This window comes from Trichoderma asperellum, chromosome 3 (genome assembly GCF_020647865.1).
Source record: "Trichoderma asperellum chromosome 3, complete sequence".
In the NCBI taxonomy this organism is placed as follows: Eukaryota; Fungi; Ascomycota; class Sordariomycetes; order Hypocreales; family Hypocreaceae; genus Trichoderma; species Trichoderma asperellum.
In genome coordinates this window covers 743821-761507 of record NC_089417.1, presented here as the reverse complement: position 1 = coordinate 761507, position 17687 = coordinate 743821, and the positions used below count along the sequence as shown (strand labels likewise).

At 46.5% G+C, this 17687-nt stretch overlaps 6 protein-coding genes across 6 annotated transcripts; 4 read left to right on the top strand and 2 right to left on the bottom strand.

The window, feature by feature from the left end:
* Window positions 1-209: 209 nt before the first annotated feature.
* On the bottom strand, window positions 210-634 carry TrAFT101_004853 (uncharacterized protein; the record flags this gene model as incomplete). The annotated part of the gene is made up of 2 exons (XM_024904030.2): window positions 210-456; window positions 615-634. 2 exons carry the CDS (start codon window positions 632-634, stop codon window positions 210-212), a joined length of 267 nt encoding a protein of 88 aa, XP_024759783.2.
* Window positions 635-4866: 4232 nt separating this feature from the next.
* On the top strand, window positions 4867-5473 carry TrAFT101_004852 (uncharacterized protein; the record flags this gene model as incomplete). The annotated part of the gene is made up of 2 exons (XM_066127301.1): window positions 4867-4898; window positions 5158-5473. The coding sequence occupies 2 exons, from the start codon at window positions 4867-4869 to the stop codon at window positions 5471-5473; spliced, it is 348 nt and encodes a 115-aa protein (XP_065983412.1).
* A 1920-nt stretch (window positions 5474-7393) lies between these two features.
* Window positions 7394-7875, top strand: TrAFT101_004851 (uncharacterized protein; the record flags this gene model as incomplete). Its single annotated transcript, XM_024900428.2, has 2 exons — window positions 7394-7425; window positions 7635-7875. 2 exons carry the CDS (start codon window positions 7394-7396, stop codon window positions 7873-7875), a joined length of 273 nt encoding a protein of 90 aa, XP_024759785.2.
* A 2541-nt stretch (window positions 7876-10416) lies between these two features.
* Window positions 10417-10905, top strand: TrAFT101_004850 (uncharacterized protein; the record flags this gene model as incomplete). Its single annotated transcript, XM_066127300.1, has 2 exons — window positions 10417-10460; window positions 10638-10905. The coding sequence occupies 2 exons, from the start codon at window positions 10417-10419 to the stop codon at window positions 10903-10905; spliced, it is 312 nt and encodes a 103-aa protein (XP_065983411.1).
* Window positions 10906-11163: 258 nt separating this feature from the next.
* TrAFT101_004849 (uncharacterized protein) lies at window positions 11164-12138 on the bottom strand (the record flags this gene model as incomplete). The annotated part of the gene is made up of 1 exon (XM_024900348.1): window positions 11164-12138. One exon carries the CDS (start codon window positions 12136-12138, stop codon window positions 11164-11166), a length of 975 nt encoding a protein of 324 aa, XP_024759787.1.
* A 466-nt stretch (window positions 12139-12604) lies between these two features.
* On the top strand, window positions 12605-14877 carry TrAFT101_004848 (uncharacterized protein). Its single transcript, XM_024900372.2, has 5 exons — window positions 12605-12799; window positions 12875-13543; window positions 13604-13807; window positions 13859-14133; window positions 14196-14877. The coding sequence occupies exons 1-5, from the start codon at window positions 12666-12668 to the stop codon at window positions 14810-14812; spliced, it is 1899 nt and encodes a 632-aa protein (XP_024759788.2). The 5' UTR covers window positions 12605-12665; the 3' UTR covers window positions 14813-14877.
* The last annotated feature ends 2810 nt before the right edge of the window (window positions 14878-17687 follow it).

Sequence of the window (17687 nt, the reverse complement as noted above, 5' to 3'; positions counted from 1 at the left end):
CCATGCATACAAGACATTGAGGGGTGGGCTACCTTCAAAAGGGCTGCATCCTTATATATTTACCGCCACTACTACGAACAATATTCCTCGCTCCCTGAGAATAGCATATACATACATGTATGTAACATCATCATCATCATCATCATCATCATCATTCCACCATAACTACATATTGTAGGTTCATCGTCATATTTTTCTCAGCAGCTGCTTTATTTTTGCGTAGACTTAGTCCCTGGGGGCGTATTGCCACAGCCAAACTGCCTATTAAAAGCACTAATATTTGCCGATGCGCGAGCTTCACCCGCAGCTTTGGTCTCGTCTTGTGTCTGAACAGGCCCAAGGCCAACTGGGGCGCATTGATCCTGATCGACCAGGAAGCGATTGATGTTATCGGCACAGTGGAGACGGGCGCGTTGGGAGTCGCCCTTGCTAGCAGCTGAGGCGGGGTTGCTCGCACTGTATAGAGATTGAAATTAGCATTGCTGCTTCTCACTTAACGAATGATCGCCACGAAGTATTAGGGATTATGAGACATCTGAAAAAAGCACACATTGTTTGTCTAAGGCAAGAGGGATAGAAATAATGAAATGTCTCTTATGTAAAATAACACCTACCTGTCGCTGCCATTGAGCATGGTATAGGTAAAACTTGAAGCCATTCTCGTGTCGATTTTCGAACAGTTTAGTAGAAGCCAAGACAAGGGGAGAGAAAAAAATGTTTAATGGAGTGAATGGAACAAAAGCAAATTTGTATTGGCCTCTATTCATTCTTATATTCATGAATGAAGTGAGAAGAAGGAGAGTCAGATTTATATGGTCTTCATCCAGAAGGCAAGGTTTGCCCATCCGGGCAACAAGACTTTGATCAGCTGCGAGTCTGTCTAAACGGCCAAATAGCTTGCAGGGGAGGGGTGTGTGATGTGACATCGACTGAACATGGATCCGGACCCTGGCGGGGAAACCAGACCAGCAATACAAGCACGGGCGGCGCTGCGCCCCAGAAAAAAATACTATACTTGCGCCGTACGGCATATGCGCTATGGGAAACGAGATTCAAAGTCATTGAAGGGTCTGGTGCTACAGATGCAGACAAGGAAAGCCGGATATGGCCAAGCAGCGAGACCCATAGTGCCAGTGCCTCTGCGTCCATCCAACATGTAGTATGGCACTTACCAGCCAAATACTTATAAGCCTTACGCTGTGCTGTAGGAAATTGGTATACACGTAGGGAGTATATACTCGGCCAAAAAAAGAAGACCGCTTATGCTAGTCCGTAAACAGATGGTGCGGATGCCTTGGCTATGGTTCTGGGCTGCTGAGGGATTCATAAAATGTCTACAAGAACATCCATAGCTGTCTACCTCTCCCTGCGCTGCTCGCTAGCTGCTCACCAGGCCTCAGGCGCTGCGAATGCGAGGGTACTTGGCAGATACCCTTACTTGCATAGAACCATCATGTCACAGAGGAGAAAACGCCGCTTGTTGAAGCATGAGAGATGTGATAAGTGCTCGAGACAAGAGAGAACTAGGCAGAAGGGTGTTGTCTCCACCTCTGCCGCCAAGTACATGTATCATGTATCGTGCTGCTCAGCTCCAGCGCCATTGCAGATACAAGGTGGCGTTTCCTCTTCGCCCGTACCCGTTGTTCTCCCATTTCTTCTCTTTCTCCCCCCTTTCCGTCTTTGTTTCCTTCTAAAGCCGATAGCCGCCGCGCCATACCTTCAATATTCGCACGCCCTTAGCCTCTCCAGCTAGTAGTATCATCTTAGATTCTGCGTTTCGTCGTTACTGTCATTTTAGCAGCCCACTACTTAATCTAGTATGTTTATTACATGCACTCACCGCTTAGCCGGACGGAGGTTAAATACGTTTTGCGTCTGGGTTGCATTGACTTTTGTTTTTACACCCCCGCTCTATTAAAAATGCCGTGTCGACCGAGGCGGAGCCCGGGTCATGGTCTTTTCTTCTTTTTGGCACCCTGGAGCTGAGGTCCTGCCTTGGCCGACGTGCCTTTCAACTTTCGTTATGATCATGCAGCCCTACTTTGCTTCGCCGACACACACTTGAACGGCATATAGCTGACGTCCCTCTTCCTGCGCTTTGTGCTCCCACACCACCCACCGGCGACATGGTATACTACATGGCTAGGGAGTATGTTGCTATACTCGTGCCTCATGGATTCACGGCTCCGGCGCCTCTCACGTTTTTGTTTTAATTTCCATCTTCCTGCTAGCTTCTGGAAAAATATCCTCCAAGGTTACTCGCATGAAGCCTAAAATCTATCTCAAGATGATTAATTAATAGGCACATACCGCAATGCGTTTCTGGAGCGTTTATAATACGATGCAATGTAACTGGTTCAGTATTCAATCATTGAGCGATCGTATGCAGCAATGTATATCATCTGCGGCTAGCCGTTATGGATGGCCATGCGGGAGTGTCTCCTGCAATCTTAGAATGATCAAGAGGCTGAAGAGCGGTGTACTATAAACAGACCAGCAGAAAACATAAAGCAGCGACTAGAGCAACCTTAGCAGCTTATTGAAAACAAAATCTCCCAGAGATTACTGTTAGTTACACCCCCTGGATGCAAAAACAGAGCAATTTTTTTTTAAACAAACGGCGCAGAGTCGCCATGAGGATTTTCCCCTGCGCCGATAGGCGGCAGCGGGGTGGAGATAGGATAGCCGTGCTTTGTTCGTGAGTTTAGGTCTCGACATTTACTGTGCTTATCTAATGAGCTGTAATGATACGTTCGATTTTCATAGGAAGGGCTACATAGATGCACGTGGTTCGCGGCCACTCTTGCTTCCCCCGTCTTCTTGGAAGTACAGTGCGAGTATAGGAACTTTTGCAAAAAGGCAAACAAATGAGCTGCCCAGGTACATGTAGCCATTCACAGCTCACCTCACGTGGATGCCTGCAGCTTTAGAAACGCAATATATCTGATTTAATGCTGTCCAATCTGGCCGATCCAATATGACCTGTCATCATATGCCCTCCGCAGCCCGACAGTTTATAGATATAGCGCGTGGTGCGTGGCCCCGTCGCTGACACACGAGTAGCTATTGCGGATTCGCCAACTCTGTTGTTAATTCCTTATTTCAATATCTACAATAGAATCTGGCAGCAATAAGGATTAATGTGTATTATATAATTGGCTATATCCATGTAAATGCTTACATGTAGCTAGGCTATCCTGTTTGGTAATGGATAGTGAGACAAAACAGTCTGTCTGCCAGCTTACCGTTGAGAGACTACTAAAGTATTGCCACCCACCAACCAACAGCACTTAATATGGATTGAACATTACGGTATAACATTTGGGACCAGTGCCTGATGCCGCTGCTTGTCATACTGCAGACAAGTGACCTGCGACAGGGCCAGGGTTCGGAGAAAAAAAAAGAAAAAACTGAAAGGCTTATGCGCCCAGATTTATTAGCGCAAGCGCTAAAGCAGCACGTATTAGCCTACAAGTACATAAGAGAGATGGCGATTTGATCAGAGATGGGTACATGCACATACATACATAGTATTGGTGCATGCAGCAAGCCGAGTCCAGTCGTTAACTCATGTGTGTTGAGAGTCTACTAGAGCTTTTCATCTTGGCCATCTTTGTGGGATCTGGGACAAGGATGCCTCCCCTGCAGGGATATCATCTGAGCCGCTCGTAAACAATGGGCTCGGTGCATTTTTCAGTGGCGGCAAAACAGAGAGGCTGATTCTTCTTGCCACGTCGTGAATACATGAACTGACGTGGTAAGCAGCCGAACAGCAGCCGCATTATTCGCCTGTCAAAGTCTATATTTTTGATGGATTTCTTCGTGGGAATGTCGACTTTAGAAGGGGTTAGCTACATGCTGAATGCGAGCTTGTCGTCCAAGGCAGCACACCATAGGGGCAAGGCGACAAGTCGATAATTGCTCCAAAATCTGGCATGGAGTCTTTGGATTTTTCAAAACACACGGCAGGGCAAGGGAATGGGACACGAGAAATATGAAAGAACGGGGGATGGAGGCGGGACACACCGGTGACGGATTGTAGGGCGGGCAACAAACGCTAGAGAAGTTTGAAGTTGATCGGCTGCCTCCACCCCCGATTCTTGCCGCCTTGTGTGAGATGAAGTGCTCAGCAATATACACGCACCTACATGTAGATATTGAGAACGCTATGCGTAATGCTCGACCGGACGCTGGCTTGGCTCTCCCTGCCTGGGGCATGCGGTGCAAAGAAGTGATCTCCATACTAAAAACACCAAATTCAGCCGTCTTTTCTTTCCCCCACCTGGACCTGGTCTCTAACAATCAGCCTTCACATCCCTTGCTTTTTGATGCTAGCGTTGCCCCTAGCGCGTGCCTCTAGCGTGCCTCTAGCGTCCGTCTAGCACTCAATGCGTCTACTCCGTGCGGCTTTAGCGTCATGTCATATCATTCAGCGTCCTGGCCGATGTCGTGCCCGTTGCCCAATCCATTTCATCCGCCGTCTAGCTGGGCATCTTGCCCAAGATCCGGCACAGCCTGGCGCTAAAGGCACACGTCAACATGTCTAGTTCGCCTTTAGTTTGGTCAAACGCGAAGATTCCGACAGAGTCGGTGCTTGGCACGAAGGAATGGATGCGCTGCATATTCCAAGCGTAGCAACGCCTGGCTAAATAAAAGGAGTAAAAGACATCGGGAGAACAAAAACGCTTCATCTTGTGCTTAGTCTGGTATATATAATTCCTTGTGCCTCTGTTCTCTGTGCCATTTTTCCTATGCTATCTTACAAAGTAACCCTAATCATCACCCCATTCTCCTGTTTGTTGTATTTCGCTTCCAACTTTGTACACCCGCGCGTGCTGCAACATTGCATGTACCCAACTTTCCAAAATGGCTTCTAACGCTAATGGCAATGGCAGCCAGTAGGTGCTATCATTTCCTACCTTTTCCTCCCACTTTTTGCTTTGGACTTGGCAAGTGTTATTGTTGCTGTCGCCATTACAAACACTGTTTATATCTAGTACAGGTCTCCAGTCCAAGATTGGAAGCTAGCCTCTTCTACTTGACTATTGTTTCCTCCGTGCAACAGCAGCGATGGGATTTGAGCAACCCCTTCCAAAATAGCCTACAAATGGTCCTCATTAGATAGCCATGGCCCTGACTGACCAGTTTCGATGCTAGGCACAACGATACCTCTTTTACAGCCACCCAGGGTTGCACACAAGCCAACATCTCTCTCATCCCTGAAGATCTAACCTTTTGCATCCGCCGCTTTCTCTCCGACAAAGACCAACGCCCGCCGTCCAAGGGCTGCACACGAGACGGTATCCCACTCGTCCACGAGGATGCAGGCTTTTGCATGCGTCGATTTCTTGAAGAGCCTATGCCGGTCGGTATGAGGCCAGTACGAGGCGAAGCCGAAGCTGAAGGGAACATGTCGGTATTGCTGCACGCACTTGATGCGAAAATTGGCAATTCCCCTGTCGGCCACAACTGAAGACATGCACGATATTCGCACAGTGTTGTTCTGCTGCTTGTGAGTGTGTAAAACAAATTGGCATAGTATACATATATATAATGTATCAAGTAACTATATATATGCATTGCGAATAAAGGATAGCCTAGGATTTCATTACGTCTTTGTTCTGTCTTCTTTTCTTTACCGGATACCTATATGTATGAGCGCCTTTTGATTTTGATTGCATGTGATTGCACGGAGCCACACGTGCCCAAGGCAGCCAAAAGTTTCCTAAATGGGCACTTGACCGCTTAGCCGCATCTCGCAACGGAGCGCGCCGCCGATCTGCCGTGTCCGATCCACAATAGCGGGCTCAGCCACGCTAGAGCAAATCTAAAAGAAATTGAAGTGAGCAGCGGGCAGTGTATGGTCACAGCGAAACGTTGTAAATGGTGACTGGAGCATCCCTGCCCCGCCAGTTCTGCGCTCTTTGCTACATGTAGCTACGTGGCAGTGGTTAGCAGATGGAAGCACTGAGAGAGACTTCGATGTTCTCTTCCCTGGATGTTCCGCGCCGCCAGCTTGTGGCTGAAATACATTCCGTGTGCTTACTGCCTTGCTTCCCCCTGGCCTTTACGTCAAACTTTAGGCCACACATACTTATTAGTTGTATTTATTTCAAGAAATATACATTCAATTTCAGCATTTATTATACTGGTCTAGTCTTGAAAATAAAGAAGCCTGTTAAGCAGAATTGCTGCTATATTGACAATGGGGATTTAGAATGCGGCTTTTTGCTCAAGCCCCTCGATTTTCTTTTCCGAGGTACTTTTCTACCATCTGTCTTAAGGCTTGCGCCCTTAACAGAAAGACTCATAGTAGCTTATGCTGCGAGCTGCTATCCCTGCACTATGGAATATGAAGCTACATAGTTAGGACGCCCTAGAGCCTATTGGCCATGACGCCGAGGCAAAGGCTCTACGCAACGATCATCACCTTGATATCTTGGCCTCAGCAATAATCGAAAGCGACACCTCGAAATCTCCTTTTGCACATCTTGGTATCTGGAGCTAAGCCTCACCTGCTCATTCATTCCGACTTCGATGTGAGACATTGGATAGTAGTGTAGCAACATTGAAGTGACAATCCGCGGCCAATCTTATCTTATCTTGGCAATTTGGTAGAATTGAAAATTATGACAAGTAGATTAGCTACCTATGTATCGTATTACTGCACAGCCTATTTAAATAGCTACCTTGTAATATGGCGTCAGTAGATACATGCATACTATATGGTTACCTAGTAGGTACCTTGGCTATATTTATGTACCTATTGGACAAGCCACCACCCCTAAGGCGGGCTTTTGCTGCTTAACACTAGTAGTAGGCTCCCGTGGGCGGGGTTGCCATAAAGGGAAAGAGAGAACAGCTGTAGTCTGCCGTCCCGACTTCGCTCGGATCCGACGCATCGGCGATTGGACCCGTCCAGTCAAGATCTGGCGATAGGCGCTAATAACATGGAGTATGCCTGATAGAACCTCCGAGGGGCGAGTACTAACAGTTATACGTGCATAACCTACCGTTGTGCAGCACGCTGACCGATCACCACCACGCTTGCTGATTGGATTGCATACACGCTGACTTGCCTAGCAGCGTGTATTTTTCTTCGCTGAACGCCTTAATGGTGCGTGCTGCTAGACTTTCCCGAGGCATTAATGCGTGCTGAAAAGTGAGATGGAAATCCAAGTATCGGTGTGCCATTTCGTCCTTTGGCCTACCTATTTAAATGTTTACATTTCCCTCTGTTCTCCCCGTCTACTCTCTTCGACTCTTAACCATACCAACTAACTGCAGTCATCAGCCCGTCCCTTGTTCTCTTGTCTGCTGTGTATTGACCACAGTTTAGCTGATCTGGCTCCCTGCCCTGTATTTGCTTGTACTAGGATATTCGCTTTCTACCATGGCTGATAACGCTAATCATAACGATAATGTGTAAGTACTATTTTTTTTTTTTTTTTTGGAATTGTATTAGACTGAGTAGCAACCGTTATCGGTACGGCCAGTATAAATACTACTATATATTCTCTACGATTGTTATGTTTTTCCAAAGTAAACCATTATTATCTGTGTCCAACGTCTCCTTACAAGCTACCGTTCGAATCATTCTTTTGGCCTGAGCTAATCCAAGTATATACTACTAGCCACAACGATGCCTCTTCCCCAGCCACTGTGGGTTGCACTCAAGCCGCCATCTCCCTGGTCCCGGCAGATCCCACCTTTAGCGTCTGCCGCTTTCTGTCTGATCAAGACCAACCTCCGGCGCCCGGTATGAAACAAGCACCAAATAAGGCCGAAGCAGAATCGAAAATGCTTGTGAAGCTTCGCGAGTTTGATGCAAAATTTGGCAATTCCGTTGCGGGCCGCAGCCCTGCACACAACTGAGCATATGCGGGATATTGACAGAGTGCCGTTCTGCGAAATATAAGTGTAAAAAGTGAATTGGCACAATATACATACATTGAATGGTCATTTATATGCATTGCGAACAAATTATTACCTGAGATTTTATCATGTCTCCTGTTTACTCTAGCTTATCAGTGCTCTGCATGCCTGATTAATACTCTCAGCGGTACAAAGTGCGAGGCAACTAAAAATTGCCTAAAATGGTAATCAAAGCTACTGTACATGCACGTAGTAGAGACGGCTCCGTAGCGTAGCCAGTGCGCGGCTCGCCACCCACAGCATCCTTGAGTGGTGCGCCACGGCTAGAAAAGGCTGCCGTATGCTGAGGCCAGGCCTGATTCCCGAGGAGTTGGGATGTGCGACATGCTGGGCAAAAAAGAAAATCTAGACTTTGATAACATGTACCTGCTCCGAGGACTTGTCTGGCGCTGCTGAGGTCGACTGGGGGGCTGGAATGATCTAATTGTTTCCTTTGGGCATCATCGCGCCATGGTCCCCGTCTATGCTCTTGTTCAACTCGGCGCTGGTGGTTGAATGTGTTTACTGCGAGAGACTTTACTTCCCCGGACGCTCTATGGTGCTGGCTTGTGACATTGGACTACCGCAATACCTACGTATACGTATTACGCCAATTTATATCTTGCACTCAAAAGAGACGAAACGACATGCAGACATCTTGCATCTATTCAGTGCAGTGCTGTGCAGATCTGTGGCCGGCAGGAGAATTGCCATGCTTCGCATCGGAAGCGCGTGACTGCACGTACATGCATTTTCCTTCTCTTTCGGCTGAGCTTGTTGGTTGCTTTATACCGGGCGGCGGGGCGGACATCGACCTTGATCTTTGGCTTGGGTGTGCTGCGGAGGAGGCGCCGTGGTGGCTAGAATTGATACGGATTAGCCTTGATCGAGCTTACATGTATCTAATGAGCAGCGCTTTGCAGGTTACGTGCCCCCCCGAAAGGACTCAATTTATCAACTGTGTCGGGAGATATGACATGTGGTCAATAAGTAGTGAGGCTCGCTTTGAATTCTTTTGTTTGAGGGTCTGTACTTGGATATAACAAACATGTCATGATGTAACTGGTATTTGCACTGACCGCAATAGTAACTTTTGCCAAGTCAAATAGAAAAGATTGAGAAAAGATTAACGAGTAAAAGCCAGGCTGCGCGGATGCACGCACTAAAATGCCAGTCATATAAAGGACTGGAGACAGATGGCGATTGCAGTCAGTCGATGCAAGAGTATAGAAAGGAGGGCAGGGCGAAGAACGGAAGAGGCAAATGAGTACTGGTCTCGCTTGTACATCTTCTCGAAGCCATTGTTTGAATCAGCAATTTTTCTCCCCCACAAGCGAAGCCCACTACCATGTCTGCAGGTTTCCCTGACACATCGTCGTCATCGCCCATGCCGTAGGACGAGGCGGCGGCCGGCTCAGGGGTGGAGAACCACACTTTGGTTTTGGGCGATGAGATGCGATTCTGTCGCCGTGCACACCCTTGGTTATGTGCCAACCCAGAATCTGCAACTAGCAATTAGTGCATGGGCGCCAACTTCGATGCTGACTAGCTCTTTTTCAATTCGCACTCCATCATGCATGGATGCATGCATGGGCACGCAGAGCTTAGGGCACCATAAAGGCAACCAGACAGGCAACTATCTCGCCCAGCCATCCTGGATCGACGTCGGACAAGCCAGGGCGGAGCATGCTGAGCTTTGTGCTTCGTCCCTGCGAACTCTGCTGCGGATGCGTATAGGTCGAGGGTCCAGACCCTCACCACCTCCCGCCTGGTCTTGTCGTCGCTGCTGCTCTGCTCTGCGTGATCCATTCACCCGTCCCTGCATGTACATGTTACCGGCGTCACAAACGCTAGATTGGCAGTTCACCGGGTACGGGCAGGCATATAACTGAGAATGAGTAATAGAATGACACCTTGTCCAGTAGATAATTTGGCAAATTACTCTAAATTAAAAACAAGAAAAGTACTCTAGAATGGTGTAAAACGTAAATACTAAGTTATATGACTTTTTTATAACTCAGTAGGTTCTGTAGGTATAATTTGTGGTGTTTGAGAGATACCGGCCAATCTCTAGGTATGTATTTAAGTATCACAACCTCATTCTCCATACTTCAACAAATAATTAGCAGGTCTCTATACAAGCGCCAACTTGTACCGCTTTGAGGTTCATGGCGCTGGCAGGGTGCTCCACTTGGCTACATCAAGAACGGAGTAGTAGGATTTGGCGCAGATATTAGTGGCGCACTAGTTCATGCATGCTCGTGGGTGTGCAAATGACATTGAGCAACATTGATCTGTGAGAATGCACCATTCGCGCTGGAGTTTGGAAAAAAAAGCATTCTGTCATCTATTATCCTCTTCAAATATAAAACCCGATCAAACCCCCTTTTTATTCCCTCTCCAATCTGCTTCATATTGCTCTATAACCATAACTTAGTGAATGCAGCTGACCTTTTGCACTTGTTTGTCTTCAAGCTTTCAACCGCTCTCCAATCTTGCCCAATGCCTACCTCATCTACACACGCGATTTGCGGTGACAGCATTGTGTAAGTGCAACCTGAACAAATACTTGTGGTTCATGTCCTCTTTCGTCTCATTAAGCCCCATTCTCCCCGATCGTGCATTGCCAATATAGCATTCTGATGTACGGTTCCTGTCTCCGGCATCCCCATTTTCCCGTAGCTCAAATGTACACGCTAACACTGAACCAGCCCATCACACAGAGCCAACGAACCTCTGGCTGCCACCGATAATGTTGCACAAGCCGATGCCCGTCCTCGCGTTCCTGACGACCTGAGCTATAGCCTGAATCGTTTTCTTGACAAAAGCAAGGAGACAGCACACGGTTGTCAGCGTCCACCACTGGGGTTTGGCAAGGTGCAGTGCGACGCTGAAGCAGAGATTGAAGCGGAAACCCGCACACGCAGAGAGTTGCGCGCCTTTGATGTCCAATTCTTTGGTGCAAGGTCGGCTGGTAAACAAGCGCATTGATGATTAGACAATGTTTTGATGAGATCGTGTGTGAAATGCAGACTTGTTTAGACTATGATGTACTTAAAGGCTTTGTGTGTCAGATGCAGATGGTAACCTACCAGCATGTATTTCTGGCAGGCTAAAGAATATATCGCTTTAGTGACATATTGTACTCAGATGAATAGAATAGATTACAATACAAATATAGATTCAGTCGTTGAAAATAAATACGATACTCTATTGGAGATTGAGACTTCTAAATTATTTGCCTCTGCTTTACAGTTTCAACCCGTTTAAAAATTCGACAATAGCATCTGCCATTTGCTGCAGTCCAGGTTCCTCGAGGGGATAATGACCCGCCTTTTCAAGTTCCACAGTCTTCACAGGCACCTTGGTAATACGAGACAGGAACAGTTCACTCAGCTCCAAAGGTGTCCATCGGTCCAGCGAAGGCTGGGTTAAGAGCACGGGACACAAGTCAAAGGCTTCTGGCTCTATCGCCGGTTTGTATTGAGAGTAAGTTGCCAAGAAATGCATCGAGGCTGCTGAACCTGCTGAAGTGCTGTCGTTCAGGAAAATCTGTAAGGCATCGTCGTTGTTTACCAGCGTCGACATTTTGCTTGCGAGCGACATGGGTATCTTGGTACGTGCGAAACATGTTGCGTTGGCAGCGCGAGTGAGGGGCAATCCAACACGGCTCAGGACAATGTTTCTTGCGGTAGTGTCGGCGACTTGCTGAATGCGCTGGTCGAGAAAAGTCATGCCAATGATGCCTTTGACCTTCTGGTTGAGAGCGGCAGAATGGTAGGCCAGCATTCCACCGGCACTCAGACCGTAGAGAACAATGGGCCGCGGGTCTGCCTCCAGTTCGCGGTCCATGAAATCGCTCGATAGCTGAACCCAATCATCGTATGACCAAACTTGGCCACTAGGCGCCTCCGTACAGCCGTAGCCAGGCATGTCGATGGCAACAAGCTCGAAGCCGGCCTTGTGCAGGGGTACTCCGAGAATCATCGACATTTGGCGGCCATTGGTTCCAACGCCATGGTGCAGGATCAACCGAATCTTGGCTGCTGCGTTACGCCATCGATCCAGATGTAGTTTGTATCCTTTGTGTTCCCACCATTCTTCCACAGGGCAATGTTCAGTCGTGAAATGAAGTCTTTCGGGAAGAAATTTCTGAATGTCGCGCCAGGCTGTTTGTGAAGCATAACCATCGGAAGCGATGCTGAGAGGCTTTGTGAAAGGCATTATTTTTTTTATATACAGAGGCAGAATGGGTATCTGATTTGCTGGTTTCAATTGCAGATGAGGAATGGCAAACAGAGATTAAAGTCTAAAGAGGTTGGAGTTATAAGGAGAAATAGTAACGGAAAAGGGGATTGCTTAGAATATAAATACGAATGGTGAGGGTCGACTTAGTAACAAGTATTAATGGATGTTAGAAAAAAGGGTTTGTAGTTTGAATTTATTGCCATTGAGTATTATGATTCTTCCCCCATTTATATATCATTCTCTCGCCGTACATGCGTTATGCAAAGTCGTGCTAGCTGATGGGATATTGCCACAACTCCAATCCCCAAGGCATGGAATCTCCCAAATCCGCGGGGTTGGGGCCGGTGTTGACCAAACCCGTGGATTTCAAGTCTCCGGCTCCCGCGGCTTTTCAGCTCTCCCTCGTTCTCGGTTTTGTTTCGTATCGCTCACAGCTTGCGATGCAAGAATCCTGCTCTGGCAGAACTAAACGAAGCGGAATTGATTTCGATTGGGATTAAGCGATGGAGCCCAGCGCACTCCACCAATCAACTTCAGCAGAGTCACTGACACCAGCGCCATATGGACGTGCATGCGTGGCATGTTCCCGAGCCAAATGCAAATGTTTCTATCGGTCTGATGGTTCTGGATGTGAGAGGTGAGGGCGCATTGCCATTTCTGACCTACTTCGCCCAGAGTTAGAATAGTTGCATGTAATTAATGGAGCCTCTAGGTGTCATCGTCTAGCCAAGGCTTGTGAACAGCCGATATCTATACGTAAGCGCAGAGCTCGAAGGGCTCCCTCTCGGTTAGCGCATTCGCCGCCACATCGTAATTTGCTGGAAGAGAAGCTGGACAGCGTGATATCCCTTTTGCGCTCGCAGGCGTCCGCCAAACAGCCCGTCGAACGAATCCTTGAAGCTAGGCCCAGTACTGACGATACCCCATCAACAATGAGATCGCCAGACGATCCTATCCTTCCATCGATTGCGCGTGGCCCAGAGGTCGTTATTGACACGACTGAAAGCGTCGTTCATCTATTTCGGCCTACCGAGACCCCAAATGACCCACCATCGATGGCGCTTAGTCCTGTATCACCAATTGCGCTTGATATACCTCTTGATAGTATCACGAAGTGGGAGGCTGAGGAGCAATTAGCAACATTTCGTCGTGCTTTTATCCCCATGTTTCCATTCATTAATATTCCAACCACAATATCTGCTTTCGATTTACGTAGGGAGAAACCTTTCGTTTGGCTTGTCATCATGGCGTTGACTACAAAAGTCGTTTCGAGACAATTCGATCTTGCAGACCATATTTGGAAAATCATATCGCGACGGGTCCTGTGTGAACAATATGCAAATTTGGATCTCCTTCTCGGCATAATTTGCTTTTCCTCTTGGTATGAAATGATTTATCACACTGAAGTCTTTGAATTAGTGCTAGGGACTGATTAATTCAGGTCGCATCACTTTAAAAAAGACAAGCCCTTCATGACTATGCTTACCCAGATGGCTGTGTCGATGGCTTTCGAACTCGACCTACACTGTGGAACATCACCACGTGGCAGACCTAGCCGTCTAACAGCCCACCAGACATCCGCAAGACCTGATCGGACCATGGAGGAACGTCGCACATTCGCTGCACTATTTCATCTTACTTCTGCGTGGGTAGCATCAAGTAGAAAATGAAACGTCATCTAGCTAACGGGAACTAGTACGTGGGCAGGGTATAGGAAAACGTATCCACTCGATTGGACGCCGTATCTGGAGGATTGTGCTCGAACTTTGAGCCAAGGTACTCAGACGAGCCTCGACATTCTTTTAGCGACTCAAATAAGATGCCAATTAATCACAAATCGGATTACTTGTCTCGTAACCGAGAATGCGGAAAGCGGAGGCCTGAACCCACCGTCTAGAATGCTATATTTGGTGTTGCTTAGGCAGCTTGATGATATCAGGCAAAACTTACCTGCACAGTTTCAATCAGAGAGTATAAAACCATTCCAGTAGGATTAAATAAATACTTGAATAAGTCTAACTGAATTATTCCAGGAGTCACACTGTCTTATCTACTCAGCACAGAGCTGAAAATAAAGGAATTCTTCCTCAGACGCAGCGAAAGCAGCAATCAACATAATGGAACTCACATTCAAAGATTTCAAGACCTCGAGTCGGCTCTAATCGGCATTGAGCATCTACTGGCTTTGTTTGGCAATCTGGCACTCCCTGACTGGGTTGGAATCACAGTTGACAACTTCACCCAACTCACTCACTGCCTCGTGGTCCTTTTCAAGCTCAACACGCTCAACGAACCTGGCTGGGACCTAATCGAAACTAGGAAACGCGCTGATGTGATTCGAATTCTTGATCATTATTCCGAGAGAGCCGAACGCGCCTTGGAAATGGCCGGGATAGTGGAGAATGACGGGCTGAACAGAGGACTGTTGAACAAAGCGCCGCATTTTTTTAAGACGGTCAAGATGTTGATGTGGACAGAGATGACTAAAAACATGGCCCATTTAAACCTCGAGAAAGATATTACTGAAGTGTTTCCTAGGTCAGCTGAGGATACTACGATTTCGGATGATTTTATGATGAGTTTGGTCCAAGAGCCGTGGCTCTCTGACTTAATGGAGGATTCGTGGGATTGTATTTATACTAATACATAAGTACCGAGTGTTGTAAGTTAGTGACAAATACTAATACCACTGTTTTTATAGCCAGACTATAGGAGACGAAAGAATTCATCTTTGGTTGGCATAACAACAATACTACTCATATTATTTTACTGAATATAACAAGTGGTAAGCAATTTCCGCTAGTAATTGGATTAAGTAAAAAGGCGGCGTGTATGTAAAGACGAAATAAATATGAAAGACAAAATAAAAGAAAAAAAGTAGGATTATTTCGTATTACAAAACACACGAACACAAAAAAAAAAAAAGAAAGTTCTCGTTACTACCTTATACGAAAGACGTAAGGCGAAAATCTCACAACCCTGCAAGCAGCTGAGCTCTGTGGATCAAGAGCGGGGCAGTACACACGCTACAAGCCTGATGTTGAATGCAAAAGGGTAAGTGTTGTGAGGACTTGCATCAAGATGTCTGCCGAACAACCCACAATCGGTGATACGCGTAACTCTAAGTCAATTGATCCTAAGGAGGGGCTAAGATATTGAGCACATCTGATGTTCTTTGTGCCCTGGTATCTATGTGGATGCTCATTGGACAATGAATGTCATATATCGCTGATTCGACGCTATGGATCTCAGCAAACTTCAACCCCTAAGGTGTTCCATCCAAGCATACAGTCGGTATCACACGCAAAAATCGGTAGTCGACGCCGATCAATCTCCCGACTGCGCTTTAGAATGACCAACCAGAGCTATATATATCGCCTTCCCCAGTAGTTACATCCTTCTCTTACTCCTCCTTCGGGTTTCCGCGAGAAGGGCTATCGATGGATCACCTGTCTAGACCTTGTTTCTGCTTGTACGAGATCGGAAAACGCATCTCAAATGCTTGTCATACCATCTTCCTGGTCTTGTGTTTGGAAATTCTACGATGAGAGACCGCAAATGTGGTTGCGTTGTGGGCCAGATTTTGATCACTAGCTTCTGACCTCGGAAAATCGAGAATGAAGATATAAAGGAACCTAAAGGCAGAGCCGCGTGCTAGATTCTTCGATCCTTCAATCTTCTTTCTCTCATATGGACCACAATCATGCTTTCCTTCCCCCAAACCTTCCATTTTGTCACGTAGCTTGCGTCCTACAAGTACATCAATGACTCGAGATTTGAGTGTTTCACAGAGAGGTTGGTAGTCGAAGGAGCACATCGGCATGCGGCGAAAAATTTGCCGTATTCCAGCCTGCATTGCATAAATTACAATGTCGGAAAAAGATGTAGTGTGATGAGTTGGTAATGGAGCCGAGCCTGACGGCTTGCAATGTCGTTGGTGTCTCTCTTGACACGCCCCAGAACAGGTACTGTGTTTGTTGACTTCGTATGTGGCGCACTGGTGGCTTTCCGCGACCTTGTTCATGTCGTCACCTTTCTCCCATTTCTTTATGTCCTAAAGCGAGTATAGGCGACCAGTCAGTGCTCATTCTTGCTTGCCACTTCTAGCTGTTAATTTGTTCCGCCGAAATCCTGGAGAGCGTCTTTCGTCTTGATCTCCATGCCTGTAAAATAATGCTGCCCTGTTACTAGCGATCTCAACTTGAATCTCGAAGTCGTCAGAGGAGGGCTCTTGAACAAAGCGCAAGAGTTTGCGGATATTGTTCCTATCGGTAACTAGATCCATACAGCGGGGGTTTCGCGCCGCACTCTGGTCAATACATGTATGTAGCTTCCTAGAATCAGGCGTTAGCTTCGGAGGCACTGGCGGTGAGAATCAAAGAGGCGGAGCACTTCAAACATTAGAACTACTCATCAAGGCAGCGCAGAAGATATCCTATCTGGAACCGAGATAGTCGGTAAGTATCCCTCAAGCCAGTCGTATGAAGCGATATGCTGAAGCCCCTTAATCGTGGTATCGTATGATAGAGGGGTATCCAGATTGGAGAGAGATGTTTCGGCCAATGCAGAAGCCATATTTAATCTTTGATGGCTAACTGTGTAGCCATGGCTGTTCTAAATCTATAAAGAAAATTGTAAAATTTAATTATACGCTCCTTAGGTTAGCTTTCTGCTAGTATTAACTTACCTTGTAATTGATCTATTAGTTTATAGTATATCTGCAGGTATACATTTTATAAATATTGGATTGTAATAACGTGTAAGATTTTAGCGCTTATTTAATCACCTTCCTATTTAAAATGAAAATTGTTCAATTAAGAAGGTATTTTAATATGGGAAGAAAGTCGGACATATTGTAGTATATAGAAAGTTGATTGCTTTCATACTTCCCGGGCTTGGCTACCGTTACAACCTGGTCTCTTGTAGCAGTTAAATCCATATAAGCAACTGGTGCCATTCCAGTAATTGCTACAATTGGCCTAATCTTTTGTCCGGTTTGGCTGAACGGACCAATGGGTTATTACAGCTCCTTAATTCGGCCTAGGTGTTTTCTACGTGTTGATTAAGCTAACTTAAATATGAAGAGCCTTTGCCATTTGGGCAATATGATTTTGCTATTCGGGTAATAGTCTAAGTGTAACGATCCGTTATACCGTTAAGCCAAACAAGGCAAAACATTAAGCTTAGAGTAATTCCAATTATATCAATTACTATAACGGAATCGGCTACTTTTAAGGGACGAGGTTGTACTATATGTGGGCGAAAGTAGTCCACAGTGTATATATTGTAACGATCCGTTATACTGTTAAAAAAAATTAGGTCAATAATCGCAATTGTGGCAATTACTGTGATGGAGTCAACTACTTATAGGGATCCTACAGTAATACAATGCTCTCTCCCTCCAGGGCTTATCCTCAAGCCCTATAACCAATAGCTGCTTTAACCCTCAAGGCGCCCGACTACATAAACGCTCCCTGTAGCGCTGACTATAGCAGTCGTCAGCAGCAGGGTTATCCAGTCTTGCA

Excerpts from the sequence above, each read along its gene's own strand:
- TrAFT101_004848 (XM_024900372.2), top strand. The coding sequence starts at position 12,666 with ATGGAGCCCAGCGCACTCCACCAATCAACTTCAGCAGAGTCACTGACA. Across the intron at positions 12,800-12,874 it reads GATGGTTCTGGATGTGAGAG|GTGTCATCGTCTAGCCAAGG; the intron begins GTGAGGGCGCAT and ends TGGAGCCTCTAG. Across the intron at positions 13,808-13,858 it reads CTATTTCATCTTACTTCTGC|TACGTGGGCAGGGTATAGGA; the intron begins GTGGGTAGCATC and ends AACGGGAACTAG.